The 20,398-nt window shown below is 29.1% G+C and overlaps 1 protein-coding gene across 1 annotated transcript in view; it reads left to right on the forward strand.

The window, feature by feature from the left end:
* The window catches only part of LOC105626157 (hemicentin-1), a 71,977-nt gene that overhangs the window by 33,799 nt on the left and 17,780 nt on the right, over nucleotides 1-20,398 (forward strand). The window contains exons 5-16 of the mRNA XM_012207469.1: nucleotides 617-801; nucleotides 5,208-5,358; nucleotides 7,762-7,873; nucleotides 8,112-8,290; nucleotides 8,675-9,016; nucleotides 9,482-9,748; nucleotides 10,211-10,567; nucleotides 10,954-11,214; nucleotides 11,558-11,815; nucleotides 12,414-12,431; nucleotides 13,023-13,163; nucleotides 17,959-17,995. Coding sequence (XP_012062859.1) covers nucleotides 617-801; nucleotides 5,208-5,358; nucleotides 7,762-7,873; nucleotides 8,112-8,290; nucleotides 8,675-9,016; nucleotides 9,482-9,748; nucleotides 10,211-10,567; nucleotides 10,954-11,214; nucleotides 11,558-11,815; nucleotides 12,414-12,431; nucleotides 13,023-13,163; nucleotides 17,959-17,995 — 2,308 coding nt within the window. The remainder of the gene's footprint in view (nucleotides 1-616; nucleotides 802-5,207; nucleotides 5,359-7,761; nucleotides 7,874-8,111; nucleotides 8,291-8,674; nucleotides 9,017-9,481; nucleotides 9,749-10,210; nucleotides 10,568-10,953; nucleotides 11,215-11,557; nucleotides 11,816-12,413; nucleotides 12,432-13,022; nucleotides 13,164-17,958; nucleotides 17,996-20,398) is intronic.

The raw sequence follows: 20,398 nt of genomic DNA on the forward strand, positions 1-20,398 counted from the left end.
TATATAATTATATATATATTANACAATTATATATATAATTATTTATTAAGTAAGGGAAGTAAGGAAGTAAANAACACACACACACACACACACACACACACACACACACACACACACAAATCGGAAAAAGATTTTGATTTTGATTTTAAAAAGAAAGAAGAATTTTTCCTTAATAAATAAATTATATATTCAGAAAAGAATTTTTATTATAAACATTGTATATATTAACTTTAACCTTCCGATTGCTCTCTATACATATATACAATTAATATACAATTAATAAAAAAATAAAAATCTAAAATTAACTTGTTCAAAATCACGTTGATATGAAAATATTCTCTTCTATTTCCAGTAATATTACTGCTAAAAATCAAAATAAAAATATAAACTAAATCAAAGTTATAATTGAATTACGATTTCGACTTTTTTTTAGAAAATGTCAGAATTGTTTATAAAGAGACATTAATTTTTAAAAACATTTAAAAAACATTTAAACATTTAAAAGACATTAATTTTGCAAAATGATGGTTTGCTCAATTTAGCCGAGTTCGAGGTCGAATTATATCTCAGTTTTTTTATTACATATTAGTCTGACACTTACCTATTCTCTTTACAGTGCGTCCGCTGAAAATGGATTTGGAGGGAGTGGTCGGTCACGTCGTGCAGGGTACGAAAATTTTATTACAATGTAAGGTACAGGCCGCACGACCCGCTGCTAATATAACATGGAAAAATGGAACGCACTTTTTAAGTGAGAGCAATGAGAGATTTGAAATGTTCGAAACAAAAATACAGGAAAATGTGAGTATTAATTTTCCAAATTTATTGAATTATACATAATTAATGAAGTTAGAAGATGTGATTTAAATAAATATTAATTAAGCACTCTTCAATTTGTACTATATAATTTATGGACAATTTTTTACGTATGCTTATTTTTTACTTAAAAAAAGTCTTGAATATATAAAATACTGAAAATGTTTTCTCATAGAAAAAAGGCGATTTATTCCGTATAAATAATAAAATATATAGAAATTACTTTCTTACAACAATAATAATTCTTATAAAGAGAAAAAGTGAATAAAAATACAAAATTCAATGTATCAAATTTTAACTTTTTTAATCTATCATTTTTAATTTCTGAAAAACTTTAGATTCGTTATCAATGATCCAAATAATATATGTATGAATATCAATGTTAATAAAAATCCATCTAGTAGAAAAAAAACAAATACACTCCTGTAAAGGTTAAGAGTTAAAATATGGCAAAATTATTTTTTTTTTATAGAGAAGAATAATTTTCACTAAAAAGATCTTTCTATTCAAACGCATTTATCATTGGATAACGTGTACGGAATTTCTGATATATAATAGTTTCTTAATAAGCTTGAATTTTGCGTCGACCTCACTATGCATAAATAGATCTAAATAAATGTACAGGATGAGTAGGTTTCGTGGTACGCGACAATAAATGAGAGAAGCGCTTCACAAAAGTTTTGATTCGCTTACTAGGCGAAAGCGTACAGACTCGTAAGTGTCATAATAAACTTCGAGAAACTACGTACCAGGAAATTCTAAACCAATCGGTACAGCACCTATCGTATATTTTAATTCCCATTTAACGTTTTTGCGGAGCAACAAATTTTCGTGTTCATCCTGGAAAAAGTGGCAGAGTCGAAACGAATTTAGACTCTAGAAAGTTCGACAGTTTTATCGATCGATGTACTTTTCGAGGTTTCTTTTTGAATTATACAGTTTTTAAGACGATTTAGTGTGTCAAAAGCGGAATTTCGCGAATAAAAAAGCCGTAACTACCTGCGACTTATCCTTCTATTGTTTTGTAGGGATGAAAGAAGTTATATATAATTTTCAACTCTTTATAAAAACTACTGGCGATCGTATAATGAAAAAATACTAACAAAAATGTAAAGAAATTTAAATTCCAATGGCTCCCAATTAAAAAACATTTTTAATGAAATTTTGATTGTGGAATAGTTAAAGATGTATTATATCTATTTTTACAAATGATTAATATTTATATTTTAAATAAACTATATAAATATGAAAATTGTATATAATCTATTTTTTTTATAATAATACGTTTTTATTTATCTTATTTGTTATTGTATTGTTATTTTTATTGTTATACATTAAAATCAAAAAACAGATTTCAATTTTTTGTATGTAAATACTTTAAGTATTCAAAATGATTTATGTAAAGTTTTATTATGATTCAGAGATTAGTTACAAAGATTTAGAAAAAATAAATATTTTGAAAAAATAAATTGAAAATTGAAAAAAAAATTTTATTTACAAAATTAATCTTTACATCTCAATGTAATTTTACATAAATCATCTCGAATACTTAAAATACTTGTCCAAAAAATTGAGATTTTTATCATTATTTTTCAATACCTTCCCATACATTTCTATTAGAACATAGATTTATAAAAAAATCTATTTCTTACTGAAATAACTTATGATCCAGATGATAAATTGTCGGTAAATTTTTTGTATTACTTTTAAATATAAAATCTAGTGATCTTTCTAGAAATTGTAATTTTTTCAGAACTTTTTCATTATTTTAAATTTTATGTTGTAATATGTCTTTAAATATAATACAACAAAATAAAAAATGACAACATCAAAAAATCATCATTTACTTTCAAGTCACATGGCTTTGTTTTCTTGACTTGTAAAAAATCAATTTCATGCTCGAACGAGTGGTTGCACGGCAGCATCGAAAAATCATTAGACTCCTCTACATATCATGTTGTTGCGCTATCGCGTATATGTATATGCATGTAGAAGTCGTAGGCGTCACGCAGCTATCATAAATCCATTACGAAAGCATCTGAAGCTATAAAGTTACGTGCACGCAAAATAACTGCATACGAGACCACTCGCACCTACGTATAATTAGTGCAAAAAAATGACGTCACGATTAAAAATCATAAAGTAGATAAAACGACATTCCGTCTCTATAACAAAAGATTCTTTCTGTACAGAAAAATTTGTCTTACTTAAAATAAAGACATCTATCAACTGAATCTTTTTATTATTCTTCTCTCTTTGCATCAATATATTCACGAATTGTCACTAACAATATTATAAAATATTAAATAATCCAGTTCCACTAATATAAGATTAACTTTAATCTTCTTAAAGTTCAATTTACTCTTTATTTTTTCTCAAAATCAGAAAAAATAAACAGTAAATTAAACAGAGGTTAAAGTTAATTTTACATTAATGGAACTGGACCTTAATCGATGAAATGTTAAAATCAATACTAAAAATTCCTATTTTAGTTGTACCATAATTTATATCGAGCGATAACTTTTTATTATTTTGTGTGCAAACTTAACATTACGCACTGCAATATTTTCACAAATATAAAAATATATTTGTTTGAATAATTTTAATATGAAAATAAATATATTCGAATAATATGGAATAGCAAGATAACGCATGCACGACGAATTTAATTTATTTTGCGGTGTTAAATAACGATGTTTGAAGAAGAACTATCAGCCGTTGCATCTCGGCGCATCGGCAAAATTAACGAATCGTTGTTAATTAATCGTCAATTCGTATAATTGCGATTATCAATATATATTTCTAACATTTGCAATTCCATATGATTGGGATATTATAATTGTATTGTTTATCAAGTAGACCTGATTACGGAACGAGCGACGATACTGAATCTGTTCAGAACATTGTATACAATAGCAAGTACCTAGCGACAAGCAATTACATGCCACGAATTCCTGCAGCCAATATGAGCGTCACGTCATAACAGGATTAAGAGCATCACATTTTTAAGCTCGAGTATACCCTTTCGTGCGAAGTAGGATATTACAAGCTCAGCAAAAGGATGGCTTTACAACAATTTTTGCGATAAGCATTATTTTCATGTTTCTCTGTACGCTTTTGCGGATTCTCCTAATAAATTGACGCTTAAAAAAAAACTTAATTTTATTTTTATAGGAATATACATTTTATTTTTATAAGGATATATCTTTTCTTTTTAATTCTCATATATAATTTTATCATAATAATAGAATTAATTAAAAATTTTACAAGAATAAATCGAATGTGTTTTTTTCAATTATTTAATAATAATAATTTAATGAACTGGTAGATAATTTAGGTACTTATTTTTAAATAATCATAAAATATTTGTTCTACATAATTAGATCTCATTTTTTGCTATTAAGTGAAAACATTTTAAATTAAATGTTCAAAAATTTTTGAAGTATAATGTTTAATTTACTGAAAATAACAATTTTATACAGAAGAAATGAGAATAAATTCAAGGAATAATTATACAACAAATAATACATTAATTTTTATTAATATAAATTTATTATATATAAAATTTCTTTTTATTGATATAAATCGAAATATCATTAAAATTATTTTAAATTAAAATAATTGCTATTGAGTGAGTATAAATTTAGCTTTTATAATCATTTATTGTTTTATGTGATGTTTTAAATCAAAATATATCTACGTAGTACTGATAAAACACAATTATTCGAAAGAAAGAATTGATTACCTTTACCACGAATATATAACAAGATATACGTTTCATTACAAATATCGACTTGTTAGTGCTTTTTCAATTACGTTGTGTAATTACAGAATTATTAAAGTTACACGGAGCTTCAAATGGACGCTTACAGTATTGCATTACTTTTATTTTTCGCCAACTGGAAATTGATACAGAAATTCATTTTTTGATGAATCAGGAATGTTCGACAGCGATTAAAACATATCATAGAAATATGATAACGTGAATATTTTCAATATACGACGCAAGTTAATTAAAATCTATCAAAACAGATAAACGCTAATTGAATCGCTTCTATTTTTTGTATTTTGCTCTCTATTTTTTCAGTTTAAAGAATTAAATTTTTTTTAATTAATCTCTAAATTAATCTAAATATAATCGCGTTTTTTATTATTTATATTTTTTATTGCATATATGTCATCATTTTTATTACTTTAAAATAAAACAATTTATAAATGATGATTTAAGTTATATCGAAAAAGAGAATAATAAGAAAATAATAGAACCACGTGAATAATACACACTTATTTTTATAGATAAAATACTGTTTAAGCATTTGATACTCAACAAATTTAGCGATATAAATATTCAAATTTAAATATTTTTCCATTAATCTCTTCTTTGTTTATAGGAGGATGGTACATTCGAGACGATAAGTTATCTCGCATTTACAGCCTCGGTATATGACAACGGCAAGACGTTTAAGTGTTACGCCGAAAATTCGGTTACTCGTACCGAAGATCTAAAACCAATGAAGGAAGCAACAACGATTGAAGTGTTATGTAAGTATATTACAGTTGAGATGAGTTAGTGATTATTGACATCAGCCATTCGTTTGCAACAATAGTATTTTGTGACTTTATCGGTATGATAAATTTGATTTTAATTTTTTTTAATTATATATTCTTTTATTCACTTATCTCAAGTATCTTCAGATATTAATATTTTTTAAGAAAAAGTATATATGTATAATTATTTTAATTATATATGTATATATCTTTTTAAACAAATAATCACAAAGAGATTGAAATCAAAATTGTCATACCGAATCGAATTGGGATTGGATTGATTCAGAAAAGATGAAATTCAATTTTATCTAAGCAAACATTCAGTAATCTCACAAGCAAGTTGGATCAAATAATAACTGATTCTATTCATTTTATAAATAATAACAAGAGCAATATAAATCCGTCATTTTTAATAGTTACAATTACGGTTAATAGCATTAAAATAGCGACTGCTGCAACAAGATTGCGTTGTAACTCAAAATTCACACATTTCCGTACCACAGCGAGCATATTCTGCATCTACGAGAAACTGTGAGTTACAAGAGCGGTTATTAACATTTGCATACACTCAGTCCTTATGAACCAAATCCTTTAAATAAATAACTCTACACATACCTGTCCGTTATTCATCAGTATAATGCTATGTAAATTGACGTAACTTGGAAATGCCAGCAATCAGTAAAATCTTAATTTGTTATCGAATTCAAAAACTCGTTCCTTATTCTACAATTAAATGTGACATGTAAAATTTACATACGATCGCGATGAGGAAAAGCTGAGATTGAGATTTTAAAAAACCTGTTATTCTACGTTTTAATTAAAACATTATAATAATAAGATTGGATTTATTTCTGTTAATTGCAAAAGATTTCCAGCCATTTATGCTTCTACACATAAAAATGACAACTTTCGGAAAATAGATCGGAGTAGGAGAATAAACTTAATAATTTTCAAAAAGGAATAAAAAAAATAATTGAAAATCTTGCAAACTTTTCAATTTACGCTGCAGAAATAAAAGCAAATATGTTCAGAAGAAACGATTGAAAATTTTGAAATAATGAAAGTTAAAATTTTTATTCCAGAATATTTTCCGTTTGAGCATTTAATAAACATTTATCTTGCTCTTTTTGAAAGATTGACTCGCACAAGTCGCACAACGTTTATACGATTTTCCAGTCGCATGCTTCAGTAGATCAACGTCAATATGCTATAGCTGGATAACTTTTCCTTATATATTTGTACATGCTTTCACAATATTCTTCACAATTTTCTTCTAATGGAATAATATAATTTTCACAAATGAAATTTCCATGTTGTCCGAACATTAAAAAAATGTGAAAGCTTTCTACATACTTGAAAATGAAAATATATTCACAATTATAAAAAAGATTATTCAATCACAATTTAAAAAAAATTAAATTAATTATTTTACATCATACACAACTAATTAAAAAATTTCTCTTCTTTCTGACATTCATTATAGATTATCTTTTTTTAAGAATGTCAATTATTATAGATTTATGACTCGTTTAACTCTAAAATCATCAGCAGTGCAGTTACAACTTTTTTCAAGAACGTGATGTCTTGATTACGTGAGCACGGAAACAGACAAAAAGAGATGAACGATTGTGCATCTCCCTGATGTTTCCAGTTACAGCGGAGAAACTTTCGTTTTGTTGCCAGAATGGGGACTACCCATGGATTGGAAACGAGAAACTCCAGACATCAAGTTTGGCACGTTTCCAACTCTCTTGCATCGTGACAGCAACTCTCGCATCTACGTATTTACGAGAATTTTGTTTTATACTCCCTCCGTATTTTCTAGGACCTGTTAAGTGCATAATATTGTGACCCGAGCGGATCTAAATTTTATATTCAATTTAAGTTTAGCGCTATCCATCTTGGAACAAAAGGCAATCATGAAGATAGAAAAATCTTTACGGTTTCAGAAAAAAGAAGAGAAATTTTTATTTTACAAAAAAGCGAATACATTAAAAGTACATGAATCTTAAAATAAGATAAGATTTTAAGAAATATTAACTTGTTATTTTGAATTTATTCTATACTAATAATATAATAACGAATATTATATGAATATATTATTTTAATCTTTTTTTTTAAACATTTCTTCAATATTCTTCATATCTTCAATATTAACTTGACAAAAATCAAGAAAATTAATATATGCTGACATAAAAGAATTTTTATCAAATTTATTAATGTTTAAAAAAGATAATAGTTATCTTTTAATTAAATAATTTTAATTTTGCGATTATTACATTCTCCTTTCTTCATTAGAATTTTCATTGATAAATGTTCTATCTTTGCGATTACATCTAAACCACATCTTGCACATTGATTTTCATTGTTTGTAACATTGATTGTTTTATGCCTTAGATCCGCCAATAATTAAAATGAAGCCAAACAACATAACTGTTAACGAGACAGACGACTTTTTAATATTCTGCGATTATGAGGCAAATCCGGCTACGCTACTAAAGGTGACGTGGTAAGTGGCCATTATCACGTAAAGATACATACTAGCTTGAATGAATCCTTTAGAATAACGATCATTTTCCTGAGAAATAAAGGCTGGTTCTGTTAGATAAATTAGCAACAAAGCTCAAGACATTTTTGTTTTATTCATACAACAGAACTAAAAGATATTTTCGTTGCTTTTACATCTTAGAAAATAAAGTTAGTACTATTTCCTCGTTTTATTTCTCTCTCTAAATCGGGTGATATAGGTTACGAGACGACGATGAATTAGTGTTAAACGAAGAACATTACGATGGTGGAATCACGGAACAAACAGCACTCACAGTGAAAAACGCGACTCCTAGCGACATGGGTTCTTACAAATGCATCCTGGAAAACAACGCCGGTCCAACCATTTCCGAGGCTACTGTACAAGTTTCAGTCTTTTGTACGTATCGTCTTTTATATAAGACAGATAACAGAAGTCAATTGCTGAATGTAATAAAAAGCAGTCGATAAAATCTAAAATCTTTACAATTTTGTGTCCACAAATATGGATTATAAATCTCCCGGTTAGTAATAAATCTAAATCCAACAATCCTATTGTACTTTTGGCAAAATCTTAACTTCTCATTTCTCGCGGCAGTAATTTTTCGTAAAGCGCAGTTAATCTTTTTATTAGAAAACAATAACTTCATTGAAAGCTATGCGATTACATCGGGAATAAAGTTAGAGAGAACTCGGCGCGCGACGTACACGTACTTTTGAACTCGCGCGAGATTTATATCGCGCGGAAACGACACGGATGTATATATCGTGTTTTATTACATAGATAAGCCGGTGGTGGAAGTGATAATGGATCCGGAAACACCTGTGAATGAGGCGGATCGTCAGAATGTTTCGCTAACGTGCGAGGTCGACGCCGGTAATCCGGCGATACTGACAGCCGTCCGTTGGTATTTGGACGGAGACCTATTGAAAGAACTTCCGGATTGCTCGAGGAATAGCACCGCCATGATGAGCTCCGAGGAATCATTGGCATTCTGTGACATCGACCCCAGCAAATTGCTGCTGGAATCTGTCGGCCGCACCTTCCACGGCAACTATTCCTGCGAAGGGAAAAACGATGCTGGTTGGGGACCGAACTCCCCGAGCACGTCTGTCATAGTTTATTGTAAGTCCTCTTTGTCATCTGTCACTCATTCGTGTTACGCGGTGATAGTACAGAAATTGGTGATGTCTATTACATTTCCAACTATAATACGTATTCCGAATTTTTATTTTTTCTATGACAAATAGAAATTATATTAAAAATTTTGATTTTACAATATTTGTTAATAGCAATTTAAAGAAATGAAAATTAAATAATTAATGATCCTGAGCTTCTGGAATATATAATAATGTGTTATAAAAACGGTCATTTGTGTTTAATATTAATTACTACAGCAATAATTATTGATTGCGGACTTTATCTTACATATGTACGCGACCATTATAGTTTATCTACAATATCTTATTTAATCAGATTATATTTAGCATGGGATATTAGTTTGTCTCTCCCCTCCCTCTCTCTCTCTCTCTTCTTTTTCTTTTTTTTCTTCTTTCTTCGCATCCCTGCATCCCTGAAACATTTCCGCAGATAAGCCCGGCCCGGCGTCGATAACATACGAACCTCGGCAAGTGGTGAAGAAACAAGCATTATCCATCACTTGCTTCGTTTTGGATCCCGGTCGACCGAGGGTGTTAGGCTTCAAGTGGCTGCGCGGCTGGCACCGACTTCCAGACGAGAACGAAGCCACACTCTTCATCGAGTCAGTTAATTTGGAAACCGAGGCGAATTTCACATGTCTGGCTTACAACGAAGCTGGTGATGGAGAACCAGCCACAACGTTTATCGACGTATCTGGTAAGTACATATGTCAATGCGCTTAAAACTTTATCCAGCAATTACTGTGAATTTCATGGCGACATTTTCGAATTCGATCCAACGGTAACATATTTAAGGATTCAAATAATTTAATTCACTTTGCTTGTTATACATTTGAAACGTATATTTTGATCAAAATTAAATTTAGGAGTTCTAAGAGAAATTCTAGATTATAATTTTAGACACATCATAAGTTAAATTTTCTCTTAATTTCTTTTCAATATTATCTTCAATATTATCTTATTCAATATTAACGTAACCTACATATATTATAACATATGTCTATCATTTATAAATAAATCTGTGACGTAATGTTAAGATTTTATATTAAACTGATCTCTTCTATTCCAGTAAATGATATAATAGATTGTCCGACATTTCTCATAATTATTGAGTGGCAAATCCTATTATGTTTAATCGAGAGTTATCGCTTCTCATTAGTGGCCCCGACATTTATTAAGAAACTCCATTCGTATCGCGGCTACGTCTATAACGCGCCTAACGTGAGCATCATGTGTTGGGTCGAATGCGCTCCGATCTGCACTATTTCCTGGCTGAGAGATGACATTCCCATGAACTTCACGAAAACGAATCGATACTACGTGTCGAACGTTTATCATCCGCCTGACCCAAGGACCGACGACTTCGAGAGCATCCAATCGACTCTCATATGGAATCTGACGGTCTGGCCGAACGGTCAGCTCGACCGTGCTGAGGATAACGTCAAATTTACCTGCAAGAGCAGCAGCAACGGAATCGGTCCGGGCGTGGAGAGTTTTACCCATTTTCATGTCGAGTGTATGTTTCATTCGAATCTTTCTTTTTGGCGCGATGATATCTCTACTTGCTTACATTTCATTTTATAACGGTCCATTTATTTAGCGAGATTGTGGAAAGAACAAACTTTTTTGTTCCACGCACTGTACAAAAGAGAATTTCCTGTTGATGTTAAACTTAATGTTAAACAAATATATAAGACATTTTAACATCATTTAATTTTTAATGTTTATTGTAAAATATGTACAAGAATTTCTGTAAAATTGTTTTTCAAGTATATACTCGTAAAAACATTTTTAAATTAAGAGAACAAAATGAATTTCAAATAAGAGTTTATTTTTAAATTCGTGTAGACTTTTATATTTTTCGTATTGATATAAATGACTAAAATTGATTTTTTATTTAAGTTCCCCCAGAGGATATTACAATATCAAAGAAGATAATCAATGTGATAGTGGATACGGTACCAGAAACCGTTGAGTGCAATGCGAAAGCGCGACCAAAACCAAACTTCCGGTGGTATCGCGAAGGATCCACTGATATCATTATGGAAGGTCACGTGTTTGACTTGAAAATGTCAATACCACGGCGCAGTAGTGGCACTTACTATTGCGAGGCATGGAATCGTCACGGCTCCTTGAATATCTCATTTATTATGAATGTGCAATGTACGTTCCATTACGTCTTTAGACTTTTAAATAAATAATCAAAAAACTTTAAATTTTTACATTTGTTAAGTTATAAAAAGACATATGTATGGATAACATAAAATTAATTTTGCAATTGCATTTTTATTTATTGCTGTTCTAAATAGTTTTAAATACAAAGAAAGAATTAAATATTTCTTCCAAATTTTATTTTTATATTTCGACTTGTATCTTTTATTTTGATATAAAATTTAATATTTTTACACTCGTTTTTCTCAAAATATCATTGTTAATAAAAGAAATTCCTAAAAAATAATTTTTCTACGTGCTTTTGGCATCTAACAGCGTCATATTTTTTATGTAGTTAAACCAGAATGTCATATAGAAAAAGAACGATTTGAGGGCCAGGATTATGTCGTTTGCTCAGCCATTGCCAATCCGAAACAGACGGATTTCACTTGGTCATTGAAGAACGAAAATGATTCGCTAGAGCAGGTCGCACAAATACGAAACGGAAAAAGTTACATGCTGCTCGATACCTCAGTCACTAACTTCCGGACGTACGTGTGCGTGGCAAACAACACAGTCGGCCATTCCGTAGCGTGTGAACGCGATATACCAGGTTTGGTACAATGAACTTTTCATTGATTCGCTGATCATGTTATATTTACAAAAATAGCAGCAGTACTTTTCGAAACGTTTCAGCGGAATTATTTGAAAATATTATTGCATTCCGAAATAATTTTTCTATATATTCTTTATATGCAAAAAAATATGTGATGCAAAAAACATGAAAAAATATCAGTGATAGAAAAAATTTTTTGTAATGACTGTGCATACAGTTTATAAGTTTACGTAATATTGGGAATTTGTTATAAAACAAAAAAAAATAAAATTTCCACTAAATAGTTTTTTACGCGCATATAATAAAATCAAACATCTATTAATAACATGAATAAAATGTCAATTTTTAAATATCGACAATTGATATAAATTAATATAAATTTCATATAAATATCTTATAATTGCAACTATTTCGTAATGTTAATTTTTTAATGTTAATGTTTTTTTTTATTATAAACAATAATTATTTAATATTTTTGAGACATAGATTGGTAACACATTTTCATAATTATCTATGTAATCGTTTAACTTATAATGAGAATGATATAACTTTTAATCTGTCAATCACAAATATATTTAGTAGAATTTGTTTACAGCCCACCATGGAGTTAAACGTAAGTTTAACGCCTACATCACTTCAAATTTTACGAATAATATATATATTTTACATATAATTATATATTTATGTGTATGTAATTATCCAATATATATATATATATTACAAGAATATATATTTTTTTTAAATAAAATATTTGATTGCCGTTTTAAACGTAATATAAAATATATTGCAATACGTACAAGAGTATTATACGCAAAAGAATAAAATTAAAATAAAAATGCTTTAAATTTTGTGTTCTGTCATAACGCGAGCAACAAATTTTTCTATAGACTATTTATATGAATATAAAATGCAATAGATGTCCTTTTCAATTATTTAGTTTGTTTACTATTCTCTATTTCAGTACAAAATTTCAAACATTTTTTTTTACGGTTTTATACATGCTGCAAATACTTGATATAAAAGTTATCATACAGATAAATTAATTTGCTTTTCGTTGCTTATTCGATTTTTATTACTTTTAATATTTTTGTATTTTAGTAGAATGAAGTTGTCATTCATGCATCATAATCCTTACCCCCCCCCCCCTATATATTTTATATATGATAAAATCAATTATTATATGTTACAATTTATCCTGTTACAGGACATATACCTTGGTGGCATCGGTTGGACGGTAATCTGCTACTGATTATTATCGTAATGACGGTGATCATGATACTAGTCCTAATACTGATCTGCGTGGCCATTTATATCGTGTGCCGACGAAAACGCAGTCAATTGAAATGTAAGTTATCTCTAATATATGATCTTTATAACTGCAATTGTTTGCTCATCGCAGCGATTTACATGACGGAGGTAAAATAGGATTTCTTCAAATACTTCGTAATGAACTTATATAACTTATATAATTATAATATATAATTATTTTAATAATTGTGTGAAAATAATACAATCTCTCAATTTTGTCACATGACATAATTTATTACTTTAAAATATTCCAAGCAAGAATCTGCATTACATTTATATCTGAAATATATATTTAAAGCTTTAAAGAAATTCGAAGAAATCCAATTCGGCAGCGTATAAATATTAATTATATTATGATCTAATATGATTAATATACATTACATTATTTTACATCTATATATACATATATCTAAAATGGCCCTAAACGTAAATATTTCAATATATCTTAAAATATTCGTCATTTTAAATCTATAATTATTACAATTGAAAAATAACGTTATATATAAACGTTATATAATGATATTTCTTCCATATATTCCTCACGATATTTTTTTATTCCTGCCAGTAAAACGTGTTGTGGTATAATCTCTATGTTTACATTCTAGTATATTTCGCATTTCTTCGTTAATGTAAAAAGTATTTTCACATGTAGTTAACACACCAATTATCCTTTTGAGTTTTAAAGTTATTAACTAATTACTTGCATTTACACTTTATACTTTCTTTGAGAATTTAATTCAATTTTATATATAAAGCTTCTTAATAGTTATAAATAACGGCTTGAATCACACATAATCGTAAGTATATCAAAATTACTTTAATCACGTGTTGCAAAACATTAAATTGATTTATTAATATAATATTTATATATTTAGAGAACGATTGTATTATTCTGAAAAGCATTTTATTTATTGATAAAGTTTTGTTAACCCAGTGCGTGCAAACAGATGTAGATATATTACACATTGTATTGTACAATATTATATTATCTTATATAATTTATGCTAAGTAGAATAAAAGCATGCTCACTATTTGATATTTCTGTATAAAGTAGTTAAACGACATAAAATTCCATTTAAATGGAGATAAATATAAACGATTAAGAAGAAACAAGTGCTTCGCTGCTATAATGTTGCCATATTAATTTGTTTTTAGTAATTTCTTTTCATTATAAATATAATTTAAAACAAAAAAATTACAATATCATAAATTATAATATCATTGCAGTATATTAATATTAATTCTTATAAAAAAATGATTTGTAAACATATTGAATATAAAGATCCAGTGTCGTATGAATTAAATGAATGTACAAAATCGAAATAGATTAAATAAGAATACTGTAGAGAATTTTTAATTAATTTTATAATAATACAGAGAAAATAACTAGATAGTTTAATGTTTTAAGTCTACACATTAAAACATTAAACTATTTAGCTATTTTCGTCATATTATTATAAAATCAATATCAAACAATCTCTAGGAAATAAATCACAAATTGTCTAGGAAATAAATCAAATTAATGAACTTTTCCAATTCATAAATTATTTTAAAATTAATGATATTATGTATATGTATTACGTCCGAGCTCCGGATAGGGGCAAGGAGTTGAGGATGAACAGCAAGAACCGAATCTTACCGATTTCGTCGCGGTCAAGCTCTAGATAACCAAAGAGCTGGGAGAAAGACCAATGTAAATTAGGAGGTATTTCGTCTGGCTCTAGATTTACAACGAGTCGAAGGACGAAAAACCTCCCTCGTAGTTAACACTCCGCTGAGTGGACTCCGAATGCACTTGTAAGGACGCAAATTGGGTCAGTTTGTGTCCTGTCTTTCAGTTGTGAAACTTAATCCTTGTGACTGAAGAAAGGACTAAGTGCAGACTAACTAGGAATAAATACAGGAAGAATTATTCTAAATTACAATAACAGAGCCGGATTTTTATCTTTACCATAATATAATTATAAAAAAAACATTAGTAAATTTTTCTTGTGTTTACAAACTAGTTAAAAATATATTCTTCGTGTAATGATCGTGTACGTGCGTGAGAGTAGAAAGGTTGCAACAAAGAGTTGAAAGAAATAAATCTGAGGAATTAGAGAGAGAGAGAGAGAGAGAGAGAACTGGGTGAGAGGATGGAGATGTTTTGTAGGGATACTAAAGTTGTAGTAAAAGGACATTTTTCTACGTGAATTACGAGGTCATGGAGAGAAGGAGAGTCTGCTAGCCAGAGGAAGAGGAGATCATCTAAATTGTGAGCAATGATTAAGCGGGGGAGAACATTTGAAACTCGTGAGAATTGTCCGCAACTTGATCTTTAGGAAAATGTCTTGGCGCCTGTCCTCCAACTGACACTTTTATTATTATTTATTATTTTTTTCCAGTCGCGGTGTCCAAGGAAGGCATCATCGACGTTTCTTTAGTCCCGCCGTTCGTGCACTGATTTTTAATTTATCTTGAGTTGACATTTACGAGGAGATGCTGGAGCATCAATTTGTTATGGGAAAAGAAAAATATTTATTTTTAAGCTGTAATGACTCAATTTATCTGATACTCGTAACTGTCTTTATATTCTGATGAATTCCAGATCTCCATAAAAGAAAAAACAGCGTGGAAGTTCGCTGGACGTAACAGTATAATACTATTCTAATATCTAAAGATAGTATCTCATTGTAAGAATTTTATACTTCATCAGTTTCCAAAGAGATTTTATATGATTGTACAGGCATATTTTCTAGAAAGAAAAAAATATTAATAACTATATTACTTTATACTTATCCAAAATAATGTTTGTCATTTTTATTTGATTTTTTGTGCGTATTTGTTTGGACATAACTTTTGTAATTTTTATTTATTGTCTTTCTTTTTTTGTAATTTTCAATTAATTTTATTTATTATTTATTGTGTTTTATATACATCGTTTATTTATTTATTTTAACTGAAAAAACTTAGTGAGTCAATCCATTTACGTTTTAAAATAAAATTTGTTTAATTTTATTTTTATTTAATCTTTTGATTTGACTCTCTTTTTTTTTTAATTTTTATTAATATTTTCAAAAATGAAGCTTTGTATCTATTCATTGTTAATGAATATGTGATCCAATAATAAACAGAGAAATTAATACAAAGCAATGGTTCTCATTAAATTAATGTGCTTTTATTATAAATGAAGCTAATCTTTTTAATTTATAACAAGTTTTCAGTCATTCATTATTTATGATTTTAAATAATTATCGCACACATAAAGATAGGCATTAATTGAGGATTATCAATATAATGTGAAGGTCTGACTCGTAAACTAATATAATATTATTCTCTACATATTACTTTACAAATTAAATTTATAATATTCAAATACAATGAAGTTAACAATATTACAGTCAAAGGGAATAATGGAACTTGTTTTCAATGTCTTTTTCACAATCAGTATAATTGCCACTTAAAATTAATCGTTCCATAATAATTGCTGCAAAAAGTACGTTCACATTCGCTGCGATTGCATTCACGAACATGGTGCAATTTCGTCATGCGTTTGCAATTAATATTCTTTAAAGTTTTCACAAATAACTTATTCGAAACTCGAAATTAACGCGACAGAAAAAAAGAATTTCTAGACACTCACACAATTCTCAGTCACAATACCGATAATTAGGCGTCAAGCACGAGTGAGCGTGCCACTCTTTTGTGAAATTAAAAGGGTAAGCCAGAATAAAATTTTCAAAAAAATCGAAATTTTTTTTACATTTTTCGAAAAATTTCGTCTTAAAAATATACTCCTGAAAGATTTTTATGAAATTCGAAGTATTTCTCGAGTTATGTAAGTTTTAGCGAACGGGCGCATAGTGAGATACAATACGTTTTTAAACTTTAAAAGCATTTTTTCAAAACAACTTTTTTCAATTAGCGGCGTCTGTAGCTCGAACAATTTTCGACCGATCGGTTTCAGCTTTGAACAGTAGTTTCACAAAATACAAAAAAAACTATCTTTGCGCGCGGGATTCAATTCGGCAGCAGGATTCTTTTGGTCGCTAATGCGGTTCTCCCTGGTCTTTCTTATGCGGGAGACTCGCTCTCGATGGAATAGCCGATCGTTTCCACTTCCATCTTATCGTCCAAGGGAGTCTCTATCAGCTCTGTAACGGGGTCATTATTAAAATATGAAGCGATATCATCTGCGTGCCATCCTCCTTATAGGTTACATATTATAAGGATTATCTCACGTTCGAGTTACTAATAGATAATATAATAGATTTCTAAGAATCATCAAAAAATGAGATGATTCTGATGAGAACTAAGTATAATTGAAACGTACCGTTGAAACTTATCATCGGAAAATTATAATTTGTGATTAATAAATATTATTTAGTATACATAACTATAGCTCGTTTAATGTATTGATCTGGTATTTATTAATAAATATATACTTTTACAAAACAAAATAAATAGACATTCAAAAATGGAATGGACAGGTTATTATAAAGTCTTTAAAATATCGATTGCCACGCTGTTTTAGTGCTTGAACGTTCATTTACTTCAAATGATACTTGGTTAGTATTTTTAATATATATTTTAGCTATTTAAAAAGTTTCCGCCATACATATTATAGAAAAGGTAATGTTAAATGTATCTTCAGTAACTTTATAATATATATAAATTTACAAGATAACTTTTACTTTACAAATTTGTTTCGAAAAATACTTATATAAGCTTCATCCATAATTAATAACAGTTGACATTATGGCAACGAGCATGCGTTTATTCAGTAGTTTTCACTAACAAACTGATTTGTTTCTGCTCTACTTTTTAATTTGGACTTGCTAAACAAAACACAGACAGTACTCGGGTGGTCGAACTGGAGGAACGCGAACAGTAAGTACAAACCGCAGTACAAACTGCGTTTTCTATTTTATTGTTTTAGTTTTAAAAAAAATCGGTCTTAATTTACTGGCTTTTTAAATTTGCTTGTATATAGACACAATATAATGGAAAAAAGCTATTTGATTTGTAAATGATTGAATGCATTTTTCAGTTTATAAAATATAAATACCTGTCTGTAATTGGGTAAATACCTGCTGTATTGTTGTGCTTGTAAAAACATAGTTTTTATTGAGGTATGGTATTACTGATTATTTCTTTATGTATGCATTCTCCATAATTAAGACGCATTTCATCGAATAACTGTAAAAGTATTTTTCAATTTTTTAAATAAATTTCCTCAATCGATAACTTTAGAAAAATTAAAATAATTCATATTTATTAATTACATTATGCAAAAATAATTTAAAAAAGAATAGAAAAATTATACGTATCTTATGTAATATCGCGAAATAAATTCATTACAGTTATTTCCAAACGAAATTTTATATGTAAATGTATAAATCATAATAATAGTACTTTTAATATATTTAATTTTGCAAATAATAATAAATGTAATAAATATAAGTTTTATTTTTTTTTTGCATAATTAAACATATACCATTATTTAAATTAATTTGATTTAAAAAAATGGCTTGTAAATTCATAAAGTATTCGCAAGAATTCATTAATGTATAAATCAGTACAATGCAAATATGAAGTACAAATCAAACGTTGCACACGTTATTATCGAATTGTACACTCATTGGAATATAATCGTTGTCGAATTACATGTTTACTTTGTCATTTTATTCGTCGGATTTATTCTGATTATTATGATATTATTCCATTCTATCTTATACCAATTTCTCGCATCCACACTAATAAGATTAATTTCGTACTAAATTGCTACAGTGATCGATGAATGCACAAAAGATAGCTATAGTTGGTCCCATTCGTGCTCGTGTACACGATAGCATGCAAGTTTGTCTCCGATCTGAAATCTCGCTGGAAGTGATCCTCTACACACCTGAATACATATACCTATTGCATAATTTAACGACTACTTCCGGCTTACAATAGTGTAGTGTCAACTTGGTACGAGCAAGGTAGGTAGTTAGTTGTTCACGAGAACGAACGGGATGTTCTACACGACGCTCTTTCACGTGCCGCAGTTACGGTTGTAACTTCCTGCATAATTCAGCAAAGAGAGCTTGTAATTGTTAATACGCTTGTGTAATGACCATGCAACGTTGCCAGGGATATCTTCGGTGTTGAGGTAGGTGAAGGGTTGCATGGATTAGAGTAAGCATTTCCAATGAGTTTTCGATCTTGAATGTCATTAGCTAGATGTTTCGACAATTTTGAAACAACATCAAATCACGTTAATTAACAAAACAAATGAGTGGTACAATTGCAATTTATAATCAGTGCATACAAAATGTATGATATAATTAAAATCCAATTGTGTAAAAAATTTCTTTTGCAACTATATACGAAGAAAATTAATTAATTAAAATTAATTTTTTCTATCCATCTATAGGCTACAGTATTCTAAGAGTATATTTTTATATATTGTTTGGAAAATTGTGCTGCAATCTTGCAACAAGTTACGTTACTACAAAGAAGCGCTTGGAAAATATTTTTAAACGCTAACGCTCAAGATCCTCTTTATTATCATATTTTTAGAAAGAATGTATCTGCATTCTTCTCCATATTTCTCTTTCTTTCTTTTTTTCTCACTTTATTGCAAGTGTCATCGCATGCATAACTTTTTTAGTACATAATAATATGACGATCATCCAAAAGCACCGAGTTTACATTTAATTTAGCCCTTTCTCTTATCAATATCGGTTCTACACGAGATATCGTTTTATTTCTGCGAAAGTTTACAAGAAGTTGTTTTTAACAAATGCATAACGGACCGGATGCAGTGTGCACAATAAATATGTATGTCCCTTCCGGTCTTATGCCTTCCAGGCGAAAAGTCCCAGCTTCATGTAAAAAAATAACGTTGCCGCGTGAAAAATTGTTCAATAAAACAAAACATACGTATTTATTCTGCCACTGCGACTGGCTACGACGCGTCGGTGATGTTTTATTGTTGAAGTACCGAATGCAACATTATTCAACAATCATATCTATTCTTCACGTGACGGAGAAATGTCGCGTGACTCGCAATAACAAAAGGTACTGCACTGTACAAATTGTTTCCCTGGCTTTAAACAGGACGTAGAACGATGCACTCATTCCTGCATGGCATTTAAGGACACAGGAGAGAAATCTGTTCACAGTAAATCGTAATTGCACAAGTATAAGGTAGTATACGCAATGCGGGATAAATTTTCTTTGATACTATTAGCATAAACAATTGCTCGATATTGAATCTTGAAAAAACGCAATGAAAATTTTTGGAAA

Source organism: Atta cephalotes (genome assembly GCF_000143395.1).
Source record: "Atta cephalotes unplaced genomic scaffold scaffold00004, whole genome shotgun sequence".
NCBI classification, from domain to species: Eukaryota; Metazoa; Arthropoda; class Insecta; order Hymenoptera; family Formicidae; genus Atta; species Atta cephalotes.